Genomic DNA, 21,083 nt, shown 5'->3' with positions numbered 1-21,083 from the left:
AATCATTCGTGGTTATAACTTAAGATTTACATTATTATGTAATTGTTTAAATTATTTTTTTTCTTTATTGTAGAATCTCCTAGAAGACTTAGCAGATCCCAGGACAGAAAAGGAAATGAATGTATCAGTCTCTGAAAGTCTGAAGTATTTCCATTAGCCTTCACTCTTCACATAAACCAGAAGATGCACAGTTTCCCGCCTAAAAAGAGAGATTTATGACCACAGTAAAATTAAACATCTGCGGTGAAAGGACAGCAGGAACAAGGGTCAGCAAGCTTCCAGGCTAGCGGAACAAGTCTTCATCCAATCACTTACCATCCATCTCATCAAGGAGAGAACAGTGACTTGGAATAGTCACTTCTACACCCTTGTGAGTTGGCAAATCATCTACCCATCACCTACCATCCATCTCATCAAGGAGAGAACAGTGACCTGGAATAGTCACTTCTACGCTCTTGTTAGTTAGCATAAATCACAGCCAGCCTGATGCTAGATGGCTCACACCTGAGGATCAGAGTTTGAAGCCACCTTGGACAGAAAAATCTGTGAGACTCTAATCTGCAATAAACTACTCAGAAAAAGCCAGAAGTAGCACTGTGGTTCAGGTGGTAGAGCTCTAGTCTTGAGTACAAAGAAGCTCAGGGATAGCACCCAGGCCCTAAGTTCAAGACCCATGACCAGCAAATTAAATAAATAAGATAAAATAAGGGGCCTGGAGTGTGGCCTAGTGGCAGAGTGCTTCCCTAGCATGCATAAAGCCCTGGGTTCATTCCTCAGTACCACATACACAGAAAAAGCTGGAAGTGGTGCTGTGGCTCAAGTGGTAGAGCCCCAGCCTTGAGAAAGTGCAAGGGCAGTGCCCAGGTCCTGAGATCAAGCCCCTAAACTGGCAAAAATAAATGAATAAATGAAATAATAAATCAGGGACAGGCAAATTATGAGAGTGGGAGTATAAGCCAACTCCAACCCTGTTTTTGGAAAACAACTTTTATTGGAACACAGCCAATTATATTCATTCACTTATTCCTGTAGTGTCTATGGCAGCCAATGTGTTACAAGGCCAAAGGGAGTAACAGCTACAAAAACTGTGCCCCACAAACTCTGAAGTTCTTTTTCTCTAGCCATGGTCATGTAAAGTGTGCTAACCCCTGTTCTAGATCACAGAGCAGTCAACAAGTCAAAATTGGCTAAGAATAGATACCTAAGAGAAATGCTCAGGATAAATGAAAGAAAAACAGGAAAAGTGGTTAGAGGAGAGCATCAAACATAAACACCACCTAATCCATTAATTTTGAATTAATCAAGCCTTCTTGTGTGGCTGAGTACGCCCTCCAATACCACCTCCAGTGCCACTATGGGCACAGATAGAACCTCTCTGCCTTAACTTTCTTCAGCTTTTCTCTCTAGTTTCACCTCCATAGCCATTACTGAGTGCATGCCGCTAGGCCAGACTGGGAAAGATGAGAAGAGTGGTCCTGTCCATTGGTCTGTTAGGCACCATGGCTCATACTTGTAATCCTAGTTATTCAGGAAGCTTAGATCTAAGGATTTATTCAAAGCCAGCAGAGCAGGAAAGTCTTTAATGCCCTTATCTCCAATTACCCACCCAAAAGCAGAATGTGTGGTAGAGAGCTAGCATGAGCAAAAAAGCTCAGGGACAATGCCCAGGACTGACTTCAAACCTCAGAACCAGCACCAAAAAAAAAAAGTACATGGTCTAATGGGGTGGGGGGAGTCATATAAGCAAAAAATAAAAAATTTGGAAGTAATAAAGGAGGCATGCTCAAGAAGCAATGAAAACAAATAAGATTTCCTACCAATCTGCTTGAGTGCATCAGTAAAGGCTTTGCACAGTAGAGAAGGCCATGATTATGAAAGCACAAGGAAGCATTTGCTCAGAGGTTAAATTAGGACAAGGTAATAAGAGGCCAGAACCCACATGTGCATAGTTACGGAAGATACTTATACCTGAGCACTGCTGAAGCCTTCATTCTCAGAGAAGTATGGTGTAATGGGATGAGTGTTGAAAGATGGACAGAATGGTTTAGTAACTAGGGAATGCTCAGAATAAAGGCAATAATTCATCCATGCAACTTTCATAAAGCTCTGAGAACCCAACACACCCCGTCACGCATGTGCTTCTCTTACCAGCAATAGTGATTACGTGCACTGGATGTCTTCCCAGAACACCTGGAAGAACACAGAGATGACAGCAGCTCCTAGCTGGTAGCTAGGAAGTATTCAGGGAATACAGGGCTCTGTAATCTGCCCACTGTGATGACAGCTGGTGACACGATGCCCTGTATAAAAATGTCCTCTGTAATGTCCTCACTCATCTTTAAACTTTTACACTTATCCCCCCAAAGTTTTATCTTGCCTCTTTCTAATTTCTGGTTTCACACGTTTCCTACAGAGCATAAAACATCAAGGCACTGGACCCACAGGGCCAGAAACCTAAACACTGAAGCAAGAAGACTCTTAGAAAGCAATAAACCAGCTGGGCACTGGTGGCTCAGGCCTGTAACCCTAGCTACTCAGGAGGCTGTGGTTCAAAGCCAACCCAAGCAGGAAAGTCAGTGGGACTCCAATACACTACTCAGAAGAAGCTGGAAATGGCACTGTGGCTCAAGTGCTACACTGCTAACCTTGAACACAAAGAGGATTAGGGATAGCACCCAGGCCCTGAGTTCAAGCCCCAGGACTAGAAAAAAGCAATAAATCTAGACAGAGAAACAGCTTTGAACCACAGAACTCCCCAGCTCCTACACACAAAATAGAAGGCCATACTGTGTCTTCAACTCTGCTGAGGATTTACTAGCGATGGCTAATTCAGAACAAGAGAACATGTGGATGGTAAGTCTCACCCAGCCAACATTGGAGTCGTTGAAGCAGAGCCATTTTCCATCCACTGCATTCCGTATACAAGCACAGTAGTGACCAAAGTTGGCCATCCCGACATGGGCAATCACAGCGAAGTGTTCCTACTGCCCTTCAGGCTGGAAGAAGACAAGGCCCTCAGTGATTTATCCCGCCTTCCCCAGCCCTAGTCTTGAAGGAAGCATGTTTTGCCATGCATTTGTTACTGCTCTGTGCTAGGCTCTGGTACTTCAAAGGTACTAGAGAAAAGTCCTTGGCCTGGAGAATCTCATAGCTACTTAAAAGGAAACATTATAATCCAGAACTATAATGCCTTGCTTTATATTGCATACATGCATACAGTAAGTAGGGATTAGTCAATCTTTGTCCTCTGAGGAAAGTGGAAACCCCCCAAGAAAAGACCTGTTTTAACCCCCAAGAAAAGAAGGGTGAATAACACTGGCCGGCCAGTTATCCAAAGGGAAGGGTTTTTTTGGTTTGGTGTGGTTTGGTTTGGGGAAGGGTTTAGGGAGGAGATTCTGGAGCCTTTGTTTCATCTTGGTCTCTTCTTTTTTTGCCAGTCCTGGGGTTTGAACTCAGGGCCTGGGCACTTGTCCTTGGGTTTTCTCAAGGCTAGAGCTCTACCACTTGAGCCACAGCATCACTTCCAGTCTTTTCTCTGGAGGTGGAACCAAGGAATCAAACCAGGGTCTTCATGCATAATAGACCAGCACTCCACCACTAGACCACACTTCTGGCCCCTTTCTGTCTGCTCTTGTGAGACAAGGTCTTACCATGTAACCCAAGCTGGCCTTGAACCAATGATCCTCTGGCCTGTGTCTCCCAACTGCAAAGACTATAGGCAGTGCCACTATACTTGGTAAAATAAATAAATACTCTGCCTGAAATACAGGCAGAGTTGCTCCTGTGACTCACAACAACCTGAGGACCACCTGTCTTCCTCGGTACTCCCCTGGCCTGGCCAGCAATCAGCATCCATTCTCAGATGAGCGCAGTGCTCAGAGGAGGCAGACCTCACTGCCTGAGACGCTGCCCTTCCTCAGCCAGTGTGCAGCCAGCACAGCTGCTCACCTCACCCCACAGTGGAAGCCAGCAAGAGACCCAGTCACTGGCCTTGACCGGTAAGAACCTGGAACTGGAGAATTCTCGAGTAGGTGCCATCTAACAGCTGAGGGGTTAGAGCAGCTGAGCCTGAAGGAAGTCCTGTCTGTGAGATGGATCCAGAAGTGTGGGAATACCTCACCTGCTCTGGGGCCTCACTGGGTCTTGTTGCTCGGTCAGGAGAACATGACTGAGATCCAAGTTCTGAGGAAAATGCAATGAGTGGCAGATTTTCTCAGTCTGTGAATTTCTCATGGAGAATCGCATAAGGTGAATGGTCAAAGTTTGGGGCAAATGCATCATCTTCAAGACCTGCAAAAGCAAAGATCACTGTGACATGACAGGGCTGGTGGTTTACTCTTCTCCCCAGGAAGAGGATTGTAGGAGACACACTGCAGGGCTAAAGGCTCCCATCGGGAGACTCAAGTGACACTGAGGACAGGGGCGAGGCTTGAGGACAAGGACGGGATCCGAGGACCAGGGCGGGGACCTGAGGACCAGGGCGGGGACCCGAGGACCAGAGCGGGGACCTGAGGACCAGGGCGGGGCCCGAGGACCAGAGCGGGGCCGAGGACCAGGGCCGGATCCGAGGACCAGGGCGGGGCCCGAGGACCAGGGCGGGGCCGAGGACCAGGGCGGGGCCCGAGGACCAGGGCGGGGCCGAGGACCAGGGCGGGGCCCGAGGACCAGGGCGGGGCCCGAGGACCAGGGCGGGGACCTGAGGACCAGGGCGGGGACCTGAGGACCAGGGCGGGGCCCGAGGACCAGGGCGGGGACCCGAGGACCAGGGCGGGGACCCGAGGACCAGGGCGGGGACCCGAGGACCAGGGCGGGGCCCGAGGACCAGGGCGGGGACCCGAGGACCAGGGCGGGGACCCGAGGACCAGGGCGGGGCCCGAGGACCAGGGCGGGGACCTGAGGACCAGGGCGGGGCCCGAGGACCAGGGCGGGGCCCGAGGACCAGGGCGGGGACCTGAGGACCAGGGCGGGGCCCGAGGACCAGGGCGGGGCCCGAGGACCAGAGCGGGGACCCGAGGACCAGGGCGGGGACCCGAGGACCAGGGCGGGGCCCGAGGACCAGGGCGGGGACCTGAGGACCAGGGCGGGGACCTGAGGACCAGGGCGGGGCCCGAGGACCAGGGCGGGGACCTGAGGACCAGGGCGGGGCCCGAGGACCAGGGCGGGGACCTGAGGACCAGGGCGGGGCCCGAGGACCAGGGCGGGGCCCGAGGACCAGGGCGGGGCCGAGGACCGGGGAGGGGCCTGAATTTCCGGGAAGGACTCGAGTACCAGGCTCCCGGCGGCTGCTGAGGCCACAGGGACAACTGGTCTCCCCGCAAGTAATGGGGTCGGGGGTCACCGGATCCTCAGGGTTCCCTGGTCCTTATTTGCGACAACTGGGGCAGGGGGGCTAAGCTTCCAGGGGTCCACAAACGGGGGAGTGTGGAGAGCTGGCTTGAAAGAGACCACCACTACCTAGCCGGAACCCAGAGGCTGGGGTGCAGTGGGGCATGGGGACCCTGGGGGGACATAGGTCAGGGTTGGGAAGTTGGCATCTCTTCCCGCCAACGGGGCAGTGACCTTTGGCCTGAGCCTTCCCAGGGCAGCTGGGACTGTTTGTCCTCTACAGCCTGTGAACTCAGGGCTGAGCCAGGAACACAGCCCCCAAGAACGGGGTGTTCTTTGTTCAGGGCAGAAACATGGAATACAAGAACAGCCCACTGACCACGCATGTGCTAGACACTGCCTCTGGGCTCCCAGCTCAGGGTCTCTGCCTTCGCCTATCCAGGCTGGAAGACCTCACCCAGCGATGGACAGAACTGAGGACAAGGTAAGAGGCAAGTCCTGGAGCAGGGGGCATCCCCAGAGCCTGACCCTAGGGCAGTAACAGACAGCGTGGACACAGATGCTAAGGGCTGGAGGACAGAGCCGGCTGTTGTGCCCCACTGTCCTCTTGGCTACGGAAGCCCAATGCTTGGACTAAGGTCTGTCCTCACAGCCTAACACTACTGACGCTCTGAGCTTCAGTTTTTTCCTCTAAAATAAGGGAGACAGTGATGAAAGCTACTTCATCAGGTGTGCACCGTTCTGAAAGATGCTATGAAGCCTCTGGGACATCTCTGCTGTCCAGCAGCTTACAGGCTCTTGGGCCCACTGACAAGATGACAACTGGAATTTCAAGCCAAGCTCATGGGGAACTGTGCTCATTAGCTTTGATATGCACTGAAGCCCAGGTCCTGGACTTTGCCACCAGCCCAAGTACAGGCTCTGCTATACCTGCCCTTCCAGTTTCAGCGTTTCCAAGCCCAGACAGTCTGGCCATTGTGCCCATTGGGTTAGCATGAGTTGGTTCCCATGAGACTCCACCTTGAAGCAGGCAGCCTTGGTTTCCAAAATTATATCCAGGAATGAGAGGGGAAACGGTTGGAGTCAGAGACTCCTACCCCATAGTTCATGTCCCAATATATTACTATCCCCTTCCCATCCAGGCCTTCACAAAATCAGGGGCAAGAGGCCAGATAACTTTTTTTTCCCCCAGTTCTGGGGCCACCATTTCTGGCTTTTTCTATGTATGTGGTAATGAGGAATTGAACCCTGGTCTTTATGCTTGGTAGGCAGGCACTCTACCACTAGGCCACTAGGCCTGAGCCTAGATAACTCCTGGCAGCATTCTTTTGTTGTTGATGGTGGTGAGTCATGAGGCTTGAACTCTGGGCCTAGGCACTGTCCCTGAGTTCTTCAGCTCAAGGTTAGTGCTCTATCCCTTTGAGCGGCAGTACCATGTCTGAGGCTAGATAACTTCTGAGCAGTCAAATGAGATAGCCTAAGGCAGGAATCCTACAGTGTCATAACTCCTCCACCCCATGCATCTGCTTTGTTCTTTCTAAATCACTGTGGGGGATATGTTAAGGTCTAGCTGGTCTGAACAACTAAAGGTTTTTCAGGTACCAACTAAGAAAAAACAGGCCTGCAGAACCTTGGATTCAGGTGGCTCTCATCTGTAATCATAGCTACTCAAGACGCTGAGATCTGAGGATCACAGTTTGAAAACAGCCCCAACAGGAAGTCTGCTAGACTCTTACCTCCAATTAACAACCTAAAAGATAAAGTAGAGGGTCCAGGAGTGTGACGTAGAAGTAGAATGCTTGCCTAGCATGCATGAAGACCTGGGTTTGATTCCTTGGTTATACAAAAAGCTGGAAGTGGTGCGGTGGCTCAAGTATTGGTAGAGCACTAGCCTTGAGAAAGCTCAAGGACAGTGCCTAGGCCCTAAATTCAAGCACCAGAACTGCCCCCCCCAAAGAAAATAGAGTGATGGTTCAGTGGTTCAAGTGGTAGAACTTGTGGTAGTACTGTCACATACATGTGCAAAAAAAAAAAAAGAGAGAAATGAGAGATCAGCCCATTACATGTGGACCCCCATGCACTGTGAGTGGGATTGCGGAGCTACTGAGCCACATACAATAAACACACAGGTTATAAAACAAGACATACTGTATGAAGAAAATGTATGCCAAGGGCCAGAAGTGTGGCCTAGTGGTAGTGTGCTTGCTAGCATGCACAAAGCCCTGGATTCGATTCCCCAGAACCACATACACAGAAAAAGCCAGAGGTGGTGCCGTGGCCCAAGTGGCAGAGTGCTAGCCTTGAGCCAAAAGTGCACAAGGACAGTGCACAGGCATTGAGTTCAACCCCCAAAAGAAAATGCCAAATATAATTATTGCCCAATTGCACTTTGGTTCATTAAATAGGCAATAGAGTGATGTCCCTAGAAACAGTCCAATGTTTCTGTTCACCTACACAGACTTGAGAATTACCTAGGGCTGCAAATCCAGAACTGGGGAAGGGTGGCTCTTTGTCCCTTCTCTGCAGCCCATCTTCTCCCCAGCTACACAGACCAAGACGGCCGCTGCCCTGGGCTCCTGACACCAGGTCAAATGATGCCAGGAACCTACAAACTGTCTTTTGACACTGAGGCTTACTGGAAGAAAAAGGGGCTGGAGAGCTTCTACCCATATGTGGAGGTAAGAGCTATGGGAATGAGGGGAGGTCCCTGACTCACTAACCCATAGGCCAAATGCTATTAGCTGGGCCCCATCTGGGTTATGGAGAGACTGGTCCCATTTCTCATAGGGCAAGGCAATGGTAGACTGGTGAGTTCACCTGCTTTGGCCTCCCAGAAAAGAAAGGTATCCTGGGACCTGAGGCATCATTATACTGCAAAATGACACACCCTTGCCTGAGCTGTTCCTTGTATCAGGCTTTGCAGACAAATTGTCACCTGAGCCCAGCCCACAGCAATGAGGGCTTTTCTGTAAAATCCCCCCCTGCCCCTGAAGCTGCAAAGCAACCAACTTCTTGCACATCCAGCAGGCCCAGGAAATACTTGCCCCATCTTTAGCCCTTCTAGTCCCCACTGGAAGACTAACTCATCCCCATAGCTAATGAATTCTGCCAAGGAACACTAGGGTCAGGTACTTTGTGTGTTGTGGTCCTTCCACTATTTTATCTCCTTCTCCCAGGTTGTTTTCACCATTTCAAACGAGACTCAGAAGTTCCACGTGCCTCTGCTACTGAGCCCCTGGTCCTATACCACCTACAGAGGGAGCTAGAACCAAATCCTGATAAGGTAGCCTTCTTCTCTGGCTAGCCAGTCACCAAATCCTCAAGAGCAGGCTTTATGTTCACTGAAGGCACTGTCACACTATGGAGGAGCTAGCCACCCTGGACTTTCCCACAGGGCATCTATGACTTGGATGTCAATAAAGTCAGTGCTAGCTTCTGTAAAGCTGTCCCCATCATTGGGATGGGGTAATGCATGCATACCTAGCCCTAATGAGTGAGACACTATCAGAGAAGAGCATCTGAACTCAGAGGCAGTATAGGGGTGAAACAGACTGAGTGGTTCCAACTCAGAAGGGTGAAACTGGAGGTCCCAGGGGAAGACTCTATATATGTGCTTCTCCAAATTGGCAAGAGAACACAAAGGAAATGTGAGCTACCCTTCATCTGCTTCACGAAGTCTACACAATGAATCTGCCTGCTCTATGTAAAAGGAGTTTCATGTGGAAATTAGTGTCAGGAGGCCACCTATGTGGGCTGCACTGCAGTCCTGGGACGACAACTATGTCAAGGTACCTAAGAATTTTTTTTGGGGGGGGGCACTCCCACTCCTAGGCTTGGGCTTAGGGCATAATCACTGTCCTTGGGCTTTCTCAAGGCTAGAGCTCTACCACTTGAGCCACAGCACCACTTATGGCTTTTTCCTATGTATGTGGTACCAAGGAATCAAACTGGGTCTTTGTGCATGCTAGGCAAGCACTCTACCACTAGGCCAAATTCTCACCCCCCCTGGGCATGTTTTGCTCAAGGCTAGCCCTCTGCACTTGAGTCACAGCATCACTCATCACTTACAGCTTGTTTTATGTGGTACCAAGGAATAAAACCCAGGACTTCATGCATGCTAGGTGTGCAGTCTACCACTAGGCTATGCTCCCAGCTCAGGGTACCTAAGGATTCTCTAAGAGGCCTTAGCCCAACATCTTCCCAAACACGGCCATCTCCAGGAGCTTGAGGACCCTATTCTCTAGGGGGAATCTCAAGGCCAACAGTTTCATCTTATTTGTATGCAGAAGTAGGGCAGTATCAGGGAGGAAAGAGAAGTCCACGTGGGTCTAGGTACCTTGGCTGACTTGCTATGCCCCACCAAGACCTAGAATCCTTTCAGGGAGGGGCAAGGAGGGAGCAAAACCACCATCAAGGCATAAAGAACAAAGCAAATACCTGTCAGTGGTTTACTGCACCAGTCAAACGCTCATACCTTCTGTGTGTTAACCCCAATAACTCACAACAGGGACAAAGGTAGAGATGACTGAGAACAGGACTGTGGCCTGCAGGATTCTATTTTCTCAGGAGCTTCTCAGTGAGGGTCACCACTCCCTCTCTCTGCCCTGGTGAAATGGCACCTACACCCTACACCTGGTAGACGTAGCAACCTCACCCTGCTAAATCCCCAGCTACTCTGCAACATCACCTGGGGTTGGGTCCAGATTACTTTGAGTCACCCCCAAGAGATAGTCTAGATGACAACTCTGGTGAGGCCAGCATAGGCATGTACCTTTCCAGTCCAGTGCAGAGCGCTTATAAGGAAGATGTTTTGGTTTTTTGCCAGTCCTGAGTCATGAACTCAAGGCCTAAGCACTATCCTTGGGCTTTCTCAAGGCTAGAGCTCTACCACTTGAGCCACAGCATCACTTCAGGCATTTTTCTACGTATGTGGTAGTGAGGAATCAAACCCTGGTCTTTATGCATTCTAGGTAATCAAACCCTGGTCTTCATGCATTCTAGGTAAGCACTCTACCACTAGATCAAACTCCCAGCCCCAGGAAGATGAACATTTTTAAGAGTAAATCTCAGAAAAGGAGAGACAGGGTGAACAAATATAGCCATCATAACCACTAGACACTGTATTGAAGATGTTGAATCTTACTGAGAGGATTAAAATTTTTTCCTTTTTTGTTGGCCATGGGGCTTGAACTCTGGGCCTGGGCACTGTCCCTGAGTTCTTCTATTCAAGGCTACTGCCTTACCATCGGAGCCACAGCACCACTTCTGGTTTTCTAGTGGTTAATTGGGGATAAGAGTATCACTGACTTTAATGCCCAGGCTGGCTTTGAACCTTGATCCTCAGATCTCAGCTTCCTGAGTAGCTAGGATTACAGGTGTGAGACACAGCTGATTAAAATCTTTGCTTAATCAATGTAACATGCTTGGAGTCTGGCTTGACTTGGAACAAATTGGGGGAGGGGGGGAGAACCATGATTCATTATCCTTGCCCTGTTCCAGTCCAAAAAAGAGCACCAGTTTCCAAGGAGATAAAACTTAGGTTTTATCCTCTAGTTCACAATTCTCATGTTTGGACTCCTCCTGAGACTCAGATAAAAGTCACCAATGGTTTCCCCCAATAGCCCAGGCCACCAGGTAAAAAACACACAGCAAATAACCTTAATTTTGCACAAATAACCTTAATTTTGCACAGATCAGTGTGGCATCCAAGGGAAATGCAGAGTGGGAAAACAGGAGGCTGTGGAGAGCTGGGGCTAGCCTGTGGTTTGGGAAGGGCTGAGGGGCCTGGATGATTTAGGCATCACAGAACCTGAGAATCAGTAATAGGCATTGGCAAGGTCATTTGTTTTGGTTGTTTTGCCAGTCCTGGGGCTTGAACTCAGTCAGGGCCTGGGCATGTCCTTGAGCTTTTTCAAGGCTAGCACTCTATCACTGGAGTCACAGAACCACTTCTGGCTTTTTCTGTGTATGTGGTATCAAAGAATCAAACCCAGAGTTTTGTGCATGCTAGGCAAGCACTCTACCACTAGGCCATATTCCCTACCCATGTCCAGAGTTTTTATAAAAGGAAATGACAAGAATGTTTAGGCATGGGGGCCAGAAACATGGCCTAGCAGTAGAGTGCTTGCCTAGGATGCATGAAGCCCTGGGCAGATGCCATGGCTCCAGTAGTAGGGTGCTAGCCTTGAGCTCAAGTGTCCAAGGACAGTGCCCAGACCCTGAGTTCAAGCCCCAAGACTGGCAAAAAAAAAAAAAAAAAAAAAAAGAGAGGGAGGGGCAGGAGTTTTGCCTAGTGGGTACAGTGCTTGCCTAGCATGCACAAGACCCAGGTTCAATTCCGTGGTACCACATACATAGAAAAGCCAAAAATGGTGCTGTGGCTCAAGTGGTAGAGTGCTAGCCTTGAGGAAATCCCAAGTAAAGTGCTCAGGCCCTTGGATAAAGCCTAGGACTGACAAAAAAAAGTCTGTGTATGGCTCCAAACATGGGATCCAATGTCTACCACACAGAAATAAGATTACAACTGAATCAGTCTTGTTGGGCAGTCACAGTTGGTAAATCCCTCTCTGCAGACAGCAGGCAAAGAGAAGATAGAGCAGCCAGCTCAAGATACTGATTAGCCCATCAGGCATGTGGAACATGACAGCCAAGATGCAGGTTAGTGTAAGTGACCCTCTCCACCCCCCCAAACTAAACTAAACTCTGCTGATTTGTATGTTCAGCCTGAAAAGGGTATGAGCCTTCACAAAATTTACAAAAGAGCTAGTTTGAATCCCTGACTGCCATGCTGAAGGCAGCAGGAACTATTTAAAAAAAAAAAAAAAAAAAAGCCCTCTCCAAATGCCCCTAGAGGCTATTAGTACAAGGGGGAAACAGGGAGACACAGACTGCTAACACCATAGCAAGCTGTGTGCCTTGCTCCAACTCACATGGGAATAAGTTGTCTGGAACTTAGAATTGGCCTATTGGCATTAGAATGTCCCCATTCTCTCTACAATCAATCAGGCTGTTGTTATAAGCTTATGTGCACTGACTTACAAGTCTGGAAGTATTTTCAGACAGGAGGGGATCTGTGACATTGTCCTACACAACAAGCATGTGAGAAAATGGCCTTGAACGTGGCTTGATCTCCTTGGTATATTTCTGGGACACAAGTACACAGACAAACTTATTCATTTCCCTTAAGCTGATCCTGTTCCTCTTGAGTCTGCTCAGTAACCCATACCACTGCTGCTGGTTCTGCTCACTTGTAAGTCCATGGAGCATACCCAAAACAAGGATTTGATAACTTCAAGAAGGTCACCTATGAGCCTGCGAGAGGGTTAATAGAAATGAGCCCTGAACCTGGCTTCGCTTACTCATGGTGCTAGCTTCCTGTCACTATAACAAAATGCCTTAGATAAATCAACTTAAAGAGAAAAATCTTATTTTCACTCATAGTTTCAGTGACTGCCATATGTGATCACTTAGTCTGGTCACTGTGTCTGTGGCAGGGCAGGATATCATGATAGAAGCAAATGGTAGAGGGCACCTGTTCACATCCTGGTGGCCAAGAAGAGAAAGGTAAGTGAGAGGCCAGAATCTTAATATCCTGCTAAAGGTATTCTACAAGTCTCCAATAAACTACACAAAAATCCAGAAGTTACACTATACCTCAAGTGGTAGAATGTTATCCTTGAATACAAAGAGATAGCGCCCAGGCCCTGAGTTCAAGACCCAGGACTGACAAAATTAAAATAAAATTAAGCGAGACTAAATTTATTTTAAACCAGTAAGAGGCCACTGAAGCAGAAGTGGGAAGATATCAGAGACCATTAAGAGCAGGCCCTTACATTTAGCCTTGCCTTCATAATTTTATTCCAGGTACAAGAAAGATTAGGAGAAATAGGACCTCATACATGTGCAACTTCTCTCTGGCAGTGAAGTCAGGAAGGAAAAGGAAACAACATCAGGAATGTGACACAGCAATCAGAGTAAGATATAGTGTCAGAACTAGAATGATAAGGAAAACCTAAACCAGACATACCATCACACTAAACTATATAGTAAGGCCCTGCCTCAATAAAAAGAAGCTGCCAGACACTGGTGACTCACACCTATAATCCTAGTTATTCAAAAGGCTGAGATCTGAGGATCAAAGTTTGAAGCCAGCTAAAGCAGGAAAAGTCTGAGATTTTTTTTTGTGGGTGATGGGGCTTGAACTGTGGCCTGGGTGCTGTCCCTGAGCTCTTCTGTTCAAGGCTACTGCCCTACCCCTGGGCCTGGGCATTGTCCCTGAGCTCTTTAGCTCAGGGATACCTCCCTACCCCTTGAGCCACAGCCCCACTTCCCATGTTCTAGTGATTAACTGGAGGTAAAAGTCTCAACGGTCTTTAGTGCCCAGGCTGGCTTTGAATCAAGATCCTCAGATCTCAGCCTCCTGAGTAGCTAGGATTATAGATATAAGCCATCCTGGCTTTGGGAGGCAATTTAACCAACACAAGTAAATATCCCCTGGCTAAGAACACCTCATGTCTCTAAGGTCATCCCAATTCAATGAAGGGCCTGTGAATGGTGTTAACATTTACAGAGGTAGTTTGCTAAGGCTCAATACAGGTCTCTGGCCAGGAGCATTAGAGGAAGAGCTCCTTGGCTACTGCCAACAGAGCCTGGCCCCATGGAGTCATGCAGGTTTCCTGAGAATGACACCTGCTCAAACTGTAGGCAACACAGAAACAGAAACAAGCCCCGGAGTCTGAGCTCAATACTACAATACTAAGCAGTTTCATTTTATTTCTCTAACACAGATAGCATACTCATTATCTATCTTTCTAAATCTATATTCATATCTTGTATAGATATGCTTATATATGAGCATATCTATACAGATATGCTATTTATTAGGGTGACATAACATAATACCTGAAGCACTAAGCCATCAAAGGGCATCCTTTCAAAACTGAATCCACTGTAGAATATGTAGCATCCCAACAAATCCTATCCACCAATGACTTTACCAAATCATAAACACTGAGTACAACATTAAACACTCGCCAGGTGTGGTGGCTCATGACTGTAATCCCAGCTACTCAGGAAGCTGTGATCTGAGGATTGAAGTTCAAAGCCAGACCAGGCAATAAAGTCAGTGAGACTTTTATCTCCAATTAGCCACTAGAAAACCAGAAGTGGCACTGGGGCTAAGGGGTAAGGTGGTGGGCTTGAGCTAAAGAGCTCAAGGAGAATACCCAGGCCCAGAGTCCAAGCCCCACAACCAACAACAAGCAAAAAAAAAAAAAAAAAAAAAAGACATATTAAACACTCACCTCAGTTTATGACAGATGTTCTAAATGAACCTCTCTTGTCCAACAAGACATTTTATCAAAAAAAAAAAAAAAAAAACCCTACAAATGGAGTTTTATGCTCACCAGACAATCTTACACTTCACCAGCAAACTCAGACCCAAAGTCCAGTCACAGATAATCCAAGCCCACATATGCAAACAGTGAATTTTTTTTTTTTTTTGCCAGTCCTGGGGCTTGAACTCAGGGAATGAACACTGTCCTTGGGCTTTCCTCAAGGCCAGAGCTCTACCACTTGAGCCACAGCACCACTTCCAGCTTTTTCTATGTATGTGGTACTGAGGAATTGAACCCAGGTCTTTGTGCATGCTGGCCAAAATCCTAACCTATGACATGACAGAGAATTTCTCTGAAGTCCCTGCACTTAAAATAAACTCTACCCTGGGGAAGGACTGTTCTAGGGTGTGGAACAGTCTAAAAGAAATTGAACCTAAATTCTTCATCAGGAGAGTCCAGAGTGGCCGTGGCTCTCCCTGCTAGACGAGGCCTGCAGACCCTTCCACTCTTCTTTCTGACAGCCTCACCAACAGGCTGTACTTGAGCTGAATGAGCAGCTGCCAGGGAAAGGGAAGCAGAGAGTTAGAATTGAATAATGGTAACATTATAGATGCAGTTATGATTTCCCATACAACCCTAAAGTCACTGGATAATTTTACTGTTAAACTTCTCAAAATCGTAAGGTGGGTCTTATATAGCTCCATTTTGAGAGTCACAGAGAGATGCACTAACTTGATAAAAATGTTAAAATCTAAAGATCTAAATGGTAGATCCAGGATTTGAAAAAACAGTATTTCATTCCAAGAACTACACTCAAACACTATATGATCTGGCTTTCTGTGCAACAAAGAGTCAAGGCAAAGACAAGTGAGGTGCCTTTCCCCATCACAAGAGAGGGAAAAGGAAAACACCAGTCTATAAGTAGCCATCACCCTCAAGATGTCTGCCTTTGAGAAGTACAAACTTTTCTCAAGCTCCCCTGAACTTATCTTCATGCTCTGGGATTCTTCCTTCCACTTTACAACTCTTCACAACTCATCTGTAAAGAGATGTACTAAACTGACCACCTCCAAGCTTCTCACCAGCCCTGAGTGCCCGCAGGGCCTCCTGCCACTCAGCCTCCATATGAGCCCTGTAGTCTCCAAACAAGGATCGCATCAGCTGTCTCTTGCGTGGTAGCGGGGCTTTTTCACTACGCAGGGTTCGAATGGCCCCGAGAGCTTGCTCCTCTGCAGATAAAAATAAAGGATTCATCATGTTATGTGTACACACCTCCCACAGTACCATTACTGTTCACATTTCCCCCGTCCTTGCCCCCCATATACAAATGGATCCCTTACTCTGTTTCGGGGTTGGTCTCTGCATCTTGAGGCCCAACTCCAGCTGCTCCACGCACCAGGCTAGTTCCCGGGCCAGCTGCTCTGCCTGTGATGGATGGGGGCAAGGACTATGTCAGGTACCACCGACCGCAGACCCCACCCTGCCGCCTGACCTTACCCTACGGCCGCGCCAGGACTCGCACCAAAAATCAGCGTGGCCATCAGCACACTTGCCTGGGCCTCGGCGCTAATCGGGGTTTCCGCGGGGCCAGGCGTCTCTGAGGCGTCTTCTTCATTCCTGTCAGACGCCCTGGTCGGGGTTCTCTTCTTCTTTGGCTTCCTGGAGACTGCACCGCCGACCCCACTCACACCGGCGGGACGCGCCCCGGAGGCAGGGCCGCAGCCCTTCGGGCGCCCTGCGCGCGGAGAAGCAGCAGCAGGATTCGGGACGCTGGGGACGGAACCTGGAAGCCGAGGCCTGCGAGGCGTGAGGGCAACGCCAGGGCGTGGGGCGGCCGGCGTCTCCCGAGCAGCATGTTCTACAGCCTGGAGAAGGAGCGACAGCGGGAGGATTACGGCCGGGGGCCAACACACAGGCCGCACAGGCCCCGCCACTGCTGTTCCTTCCTCCCTCCCCACTTACCGCCATGGGCCGCCGGAATCCGCCGACTAGTCCCGCCCCCGGACAGACGTCTTGAGCGCAGGGCTCCGCCGGAAACGCGGGGGCGGAGCCGGAACTTCAGAGGCGTGGCCAGGCGCGGGGCGGAGCTTCCTGCACTAGGGGCGGGGCCTCGCGCACGCCGAGGAGGCCTGGCCCAGGCGCAGGAGTGGGGCGGAGCCAAGCGCGGGGAGGCTGTGGGAAGCTCTTCCAGCGGAGTCCACAGAAACAGAAGCAGCCAGAAGTGGCACTGCGGCTCCAGCGGTAGAGAACTAGCCCTGGGCAAAAGAAGCTCAGGGACAGTGCCCAGGTCCTGAGTTCAAGCCCCAGGACTGGCCAAAAAAAAAAAAATGTTTAGATGTTGAACACAGATGCAAAGGTCTTCCATAAAATAGCCAACAGAATTCAGGAAGTAATTCAGAAAAAACACACATTATGACAGAGGCCAGCCCGGTTTACCATACACAAATCAGTAAATGCAATACATCACAACAGAACCAAAGACATGAACCACCACGTGAACATCTTAATTGATGCAGAAAAGGCCTTTGATGAAATCCAACGCCATTCATGTTAAAAGCTGGGGGGGGGGAGTGGGAGAAAAGCATAAGAGGGAATAACAATGTCCAACAAGAAATGTACTTGAGGTCAAGCCCCAGGACTGGTTAAAAAAAAAATACCACCTTACATATGTAATAACCCCTCTACATCACCCTGACAATAAAATTAAATTTAAAAAAAAAAAAAGCTGTAAGCTGGTGCCAGTGGCTTATGCCTGTTAACCCTAGCTACTCAGAAGGCTGAGATCTGAGGATTATGATTCAAAGGGAGCCCAGGCACTCAAGTCTGAGACTCTTATCTTAAATTAACCATCAGAAAACCAGAAGTAGTGGCACCAGTGGCTCAAGTGGTAGAGGACGACAGTGCCCAGGGTCAAGTTCAAATCCCACCACTGACAGAAAAAAAAAAATTAAAAGCCATAGAAAAGGCTAGGAAGAGAGTGAAAACAACAACATAATAAAGACTGTATATGACAGACCAACACCAACATCATCCTGAATGCTGAGAAACTTTCCTCCCCCCATTCCTGGTGCTTGAACTCAGCACTCTTTTCTCCTCAAGGCTCCCTAGCAGTTGAGCCATACCACCACTCCCAGGTTTCTGCCGGTTAACTGGAGATGAGAGTGTTACAGACTTTCCTGCCGCAAGCTGCGATCCTCAGATCTCAGCAACCTGAGTAGCTAGGATTACAGGCGAGAGCAAATAGGTGCCCAGCTTCTACTCTAAGCTTTGTTTACTTTTCCTGGAATGTTTTTTGTTTCTTTTTGCTCCTAAGATTGGACAATTTCTATCAATCTTAATTGAAACTTTGTAATTCTACATTCTTTCCATTTAAATCTCCTGATGCAATCATCTAAATTTTCAAAATTCATTTTAGTATAAATTTCAACTCCAGATTTTGTAGCCTAAGGCAAGGATCCAACGGTACAATTGTTTCTTTTTTTAAAAAGCCCGTATGGGCTATGTTATCTCTCATCACTTCTACTGTACCTTGGTTATCTCATATTGTTACGCTATCTCACTTTGTTACCTGATAAATGGATATAATTGTATTTGGTTATCTGAAATTGGATAGGGAACGGGGAAAACAAGATGAGGGAATCCGGGTCTGATTCCTTAGTATCAAATACACAGAAAAAACCGGACTTGGGGCGTCGGTCCCCTCTCTCCAGCCAGCGCCGAGCCGTGGGCATCTCTCGGGGACCCGGGGCACAAGTGAGAGCCGGGCTGCCCTGCCGCCAACAGGCTGGATGTGCGCAGCCTTTCCTGGGGATCTGAGTGTGAGGTCGTCTACAATGCATCCAGTAACGAGCGGGTCGGCACCGAGACCCTGCCCGGTAAAGAAGTGCACCACGCTCACGGACCGCAGCCCTGCCGGCTGCCCCTGGGCCGCAAGAAGGGAGCCAGCTGGCTCCTGAAGAGGAAGAGAAAATTCAGAAGAAGTAGCAGAAAGGAAAGAGAATGCCGAGATGAGCAGTCTAGGAGGAGCAGTTCCAGCAGGACAAACTTCTTGCCTGCATTGCATCCAGGCCAGGCCAGCGTGGCCGAGCAGATGGCTATGCGCTAGAAGGCAAGGAGCTGGAATTCTACCCGAGGAAAGGCAAATAAAGTCATCTACCATCCTTAGCTCTTGTAATAAAGGTGCTTATTATTCTAAAAAAGATAAAAAAGAAAAAAGCCGGAAGTGGTGCTGTGGCTCAAGTGGTAGAGCTCTAGCCTTGAGAAAGCCTGAGGACAGTGCTGAGGCCCTGAGGCCCTGAGTTCAAGGCCCAGGACTGGCACCAAAAAAAAAGTTTGTGGGCCCGGGAGTTTGGCCTAGCGGTTAAAGTGCTTGCCTAGCATGCACAAAGACCCGGGTTCGATTCCTCGGTATCCCACATACACAACCAAGCCGGAAGGTGGCAGAGACGAGACTGCAGCAGGCGACAGAGAGAGCGGAGGCAAGCAAGCGGAGCCCAACCGAGTGGTGGCCGGAGCGAGCAGGGCCGGAGCGTGCGGGAGCGAGCCGAGCCAGAGCCAGCGAGGCCGGAGCGAGCAGGGCCGGAGCGAGCGGGGCCGGAGCGAGCGGGGCCAGGAGCGTGCGGGGCCGGAGCGAGCGGGGCCGGAAAGAGAAGGGGGCCGAAAAAAAAAAAGTTTGTATGTAGGGGCCTGGAGTTTGGCCTAGTTGGTAGAGTACTAGCCTAGCATGCATGAAGACCTGGGTTTGATTCTGAAGGACCCCAGGTCAGAACCATAGTGCTGCCATCTTAAAGTTTAACTCATGCTTTTGCTAACTAAGGAACTGTGGCCAGCTGGCCATAGATTAAGGGAGCCAGCAAGGAACTTGTCCACTCACACCTCAAAGCAGTGATGCTGTGAGGTGCGGGGGAGAAGCTGACAGTCAGGGTTTACACAGTCTTTTCAAAGGCAAATATCACAGATTTACACCCATCAGGTGGTTGGATGAGATAAGATGGGGATGAGGGAGCTTCCCAGGCTAGTGGAAACCGACGGGAAGTTCTCACGACGCCGGGTCCCATTCAACTGTCAGAGAGTCTGTTTTATGGTTTGGGAACAAATGCTATACAATGCTATACGTGCAGTCTAATTTTGACACAAAATAGGTTAGTTCCTGGAGCTTATGGACACCTGTGTGAACAATGGCTGACTAGGGCTCAGAAGTTCCTGTTTGTGCAGCCTCTGGGTCCTTGGTGATTTTTATTCTGCTTACTGATGGGGAATAATTTTGGGTCTGGGGGTAGTTATTTTTCATCTCTATACCCTGAACAGCTTACATAAACAGCAAGACGGTTGCTGCTTCAGAATGGGGGCGCTTTTTTAATAGTTTGTAAGCACGCCTTACTAATGCCCGTACCTCTCATAACTGGGCAGGAACTTGTGTAAAACCCAACCCTACCCCTTCCCCATGATAGTAGTTTTTACAAGCTTAGCCCACGTCCTGTTTGCTCTGCTATCTGTAGTCGACAACTAGCCGGCAGTAGCACCATCCAGGCCTTGAAAGGAGCTAATTCTATAATAGGACAAGGGTCATTTTCCCCAGGACCGCAGGCCCATTGGAATGTTCTACTCAGCGCGAAGACCCTGCTAGCCCATATTGTTAAGGAGCAGACTTCTGTGCCTGACCAACCTGTTTCTGGCTTCTGTACAAAATATGCTTTGCTAAGAAAAATTATATTATTAGATCACTTACCCCACCCTCTCCCCTTGGTAAATAGGTAGTAGCCTCAAGAGCTAATCAATAAGCTCACATCCTACCTCACAAACAACATGTGCCAACTCAGATAAGGGTCGCTTCCCCATACAAAGGACATATTTCCCACCGGGGCCTGTCTGAGCAATTATTGGTCAAAATGTATAATTTGTTTCACAAGGATTGGTTGCCTGCGTGCAGACCTTGCTGTAATGCTTTAAACTTATTGGCTGTAAAAGCTCGGACTCTGTTATAACGGACTGTAGGACTGTATAAAAAGTCACTCCCGAGACAGATCGGGGCTCTCAGCCACTGACCCGAACCTCACAGATCTCGAGGTCACGTGTACCTGAGAAGCCCAAGCCCAAACACTGACCCGAACCTTGCGGATCTCGTGGTCAAGTAGACTTGGGAGCCCGAGCATATGCCCGAATAAAATCCTCTTGCCTGTTGCATCCAGTGGGTCCGTGTGTGCGTCCTTGGGTGCGGGTCTCCGCGGGTCTTTCAGATTCCTTGTTACCACATACATAGGAAAAGCTGGAAGTGATGCAACAGTACTGGAACATCATTTTTCTGGGGGGTGTCAGCTGTGGAGCTTGAACTCTGAACTCTGAGCCTGAGCAACATCCCTGAACTCTTTATCATAGGCTACCACTTGGAGCCACAGAACCACTTCCAGTTTCTGGTGGTAAATA

The 21,083-nt window shown here is 49.0% G+C and overlaps 2 protein-coding genes across 5 annotated transcripts; one reads left to right on the top strand and one right to left on the bottom strand.

Moving 5' to 3' along the window:
* Positions 1–4,144: 4,144 nt before the first annotated feature.
* On the bottom strand, positions 4,145–16,653 carry C9H8orf33 (chromosome 9 C8orf33 homolog). Of its 4 annotated transcripts, none has more exons than XR_016536724.1 (6): positions 16,623–16,653; positions 16,210–16,525; positions 16,001–16,081; positions 15,728–15,889; positions 14,628–15,217; positions 4,145–4,290 (listed from the first exon to the last, which is right to left on the bottom strand). XR_016536724.1 is itself a non-coding variant. In XM_090339652.1 (6 exons), the coding sequence occupies exons 1-6, from the start codon at positions 16,626–16,628 to the stop codon at positions 4,284–4,286; spliced, it is 696 nt and encodes a 231-aa protein (XP_090195778.1). In that variant the 5' UTR covers positions 16,629–16,653; the 3' UTR covers positions 4,145–4,283. The 4 variants fall into 4 exon arrangements, 3 of the variants coding, with proteins under 3 accessions (XP_090195778.1, XP_090195777.1, XP_090195779.1); XM_090339652.1 differs by having other exon boundaries at positions 15,094–15,217; XM_090339651.1 differs by lacking the exon at positions 4,145–4,290 and having other exon boundaries at positions 14,616–15,217.
* LOC150059403 (5-hydroxyisourate hydrolase-like) lies at positions 5,504–8,767 on the top strand. The gene is made up of 3 exons (XM_090339649.1): positions 5,504–5,809; positions 7,868–8,003; positions 8,502–8,767. The coding sequence occupies exons 1-3, from the start codon at positions 5,679–5,681 to the stop codon at positions 8,589–8,591; spliced, it is 357 nt and encodes a 118-aa protein (XP_090195775.1). The 5' UTR covers positions 5,504–5,678; the 3' UTR covers positions 8,592–8,767.
* Positions 16,654–21,083: the final 4,430 nt, after the last annotated feature.

Source organism: Megascapheus bottae, chromosome 9 (assembly GCF_031878675.1).
Source record: "Megascapheus bottae isolate mThoBot1 chromosome 9, mThoBot2.hap1, whole genome shotgun sequence".
NCBI classification, from domain to species: Eukaryota; Metazoa; Chordata; class Mammalia; order Rodentia; family Geomyidae; genus Megascapheus; species Megascapheus bottae.
Note: the sequence above shows the minus strand (reverse complement) of the source record. Positions and strands in the feature narration are given on the sequence as shown.

Bases quoted from the DNA above. Each gene is read 5' to 3' on its own strand.
- C9H8orf33 (XM_090339651.1), bottom strand. The intron at 15,890-16,000 runs GTAAGGGATCCA...TTTTATCTGCAG, and splicing joins GAGACCAACCCCGAAACAGA to AGGAGCAAGCTCTCGGGGCC. The intron at 15,218-15,727 runs GTGGTCAGTTTA...TTTCCCTGGCAG, and splicing joins GGCTGGTGAGAAGCTTGGAG to CTGCTCATTCAGCTCAAGTA.
- LOC150059403 (XM_090339649.1), top strand. From the start codon at position 5,679: ATGGAATACAAGAACAGCCCACTGACCACGCATGTGCTAGACACTGCC. The intron at 5,810-7,867 runs GTAAGAGGCAAG...TCTTCTCCCCAG, and splicing joins TGGACAGAACTGAGGACAAG to CTACACAGACCAAGACGGCC. The intron at 8,004-8,501 runs GTAAGAGCTATG...TCCTTCTCCCAG, and splicing joins GCTTCTACCCATATGTGGAG to GTTGTTTTCACCATTTCAAA.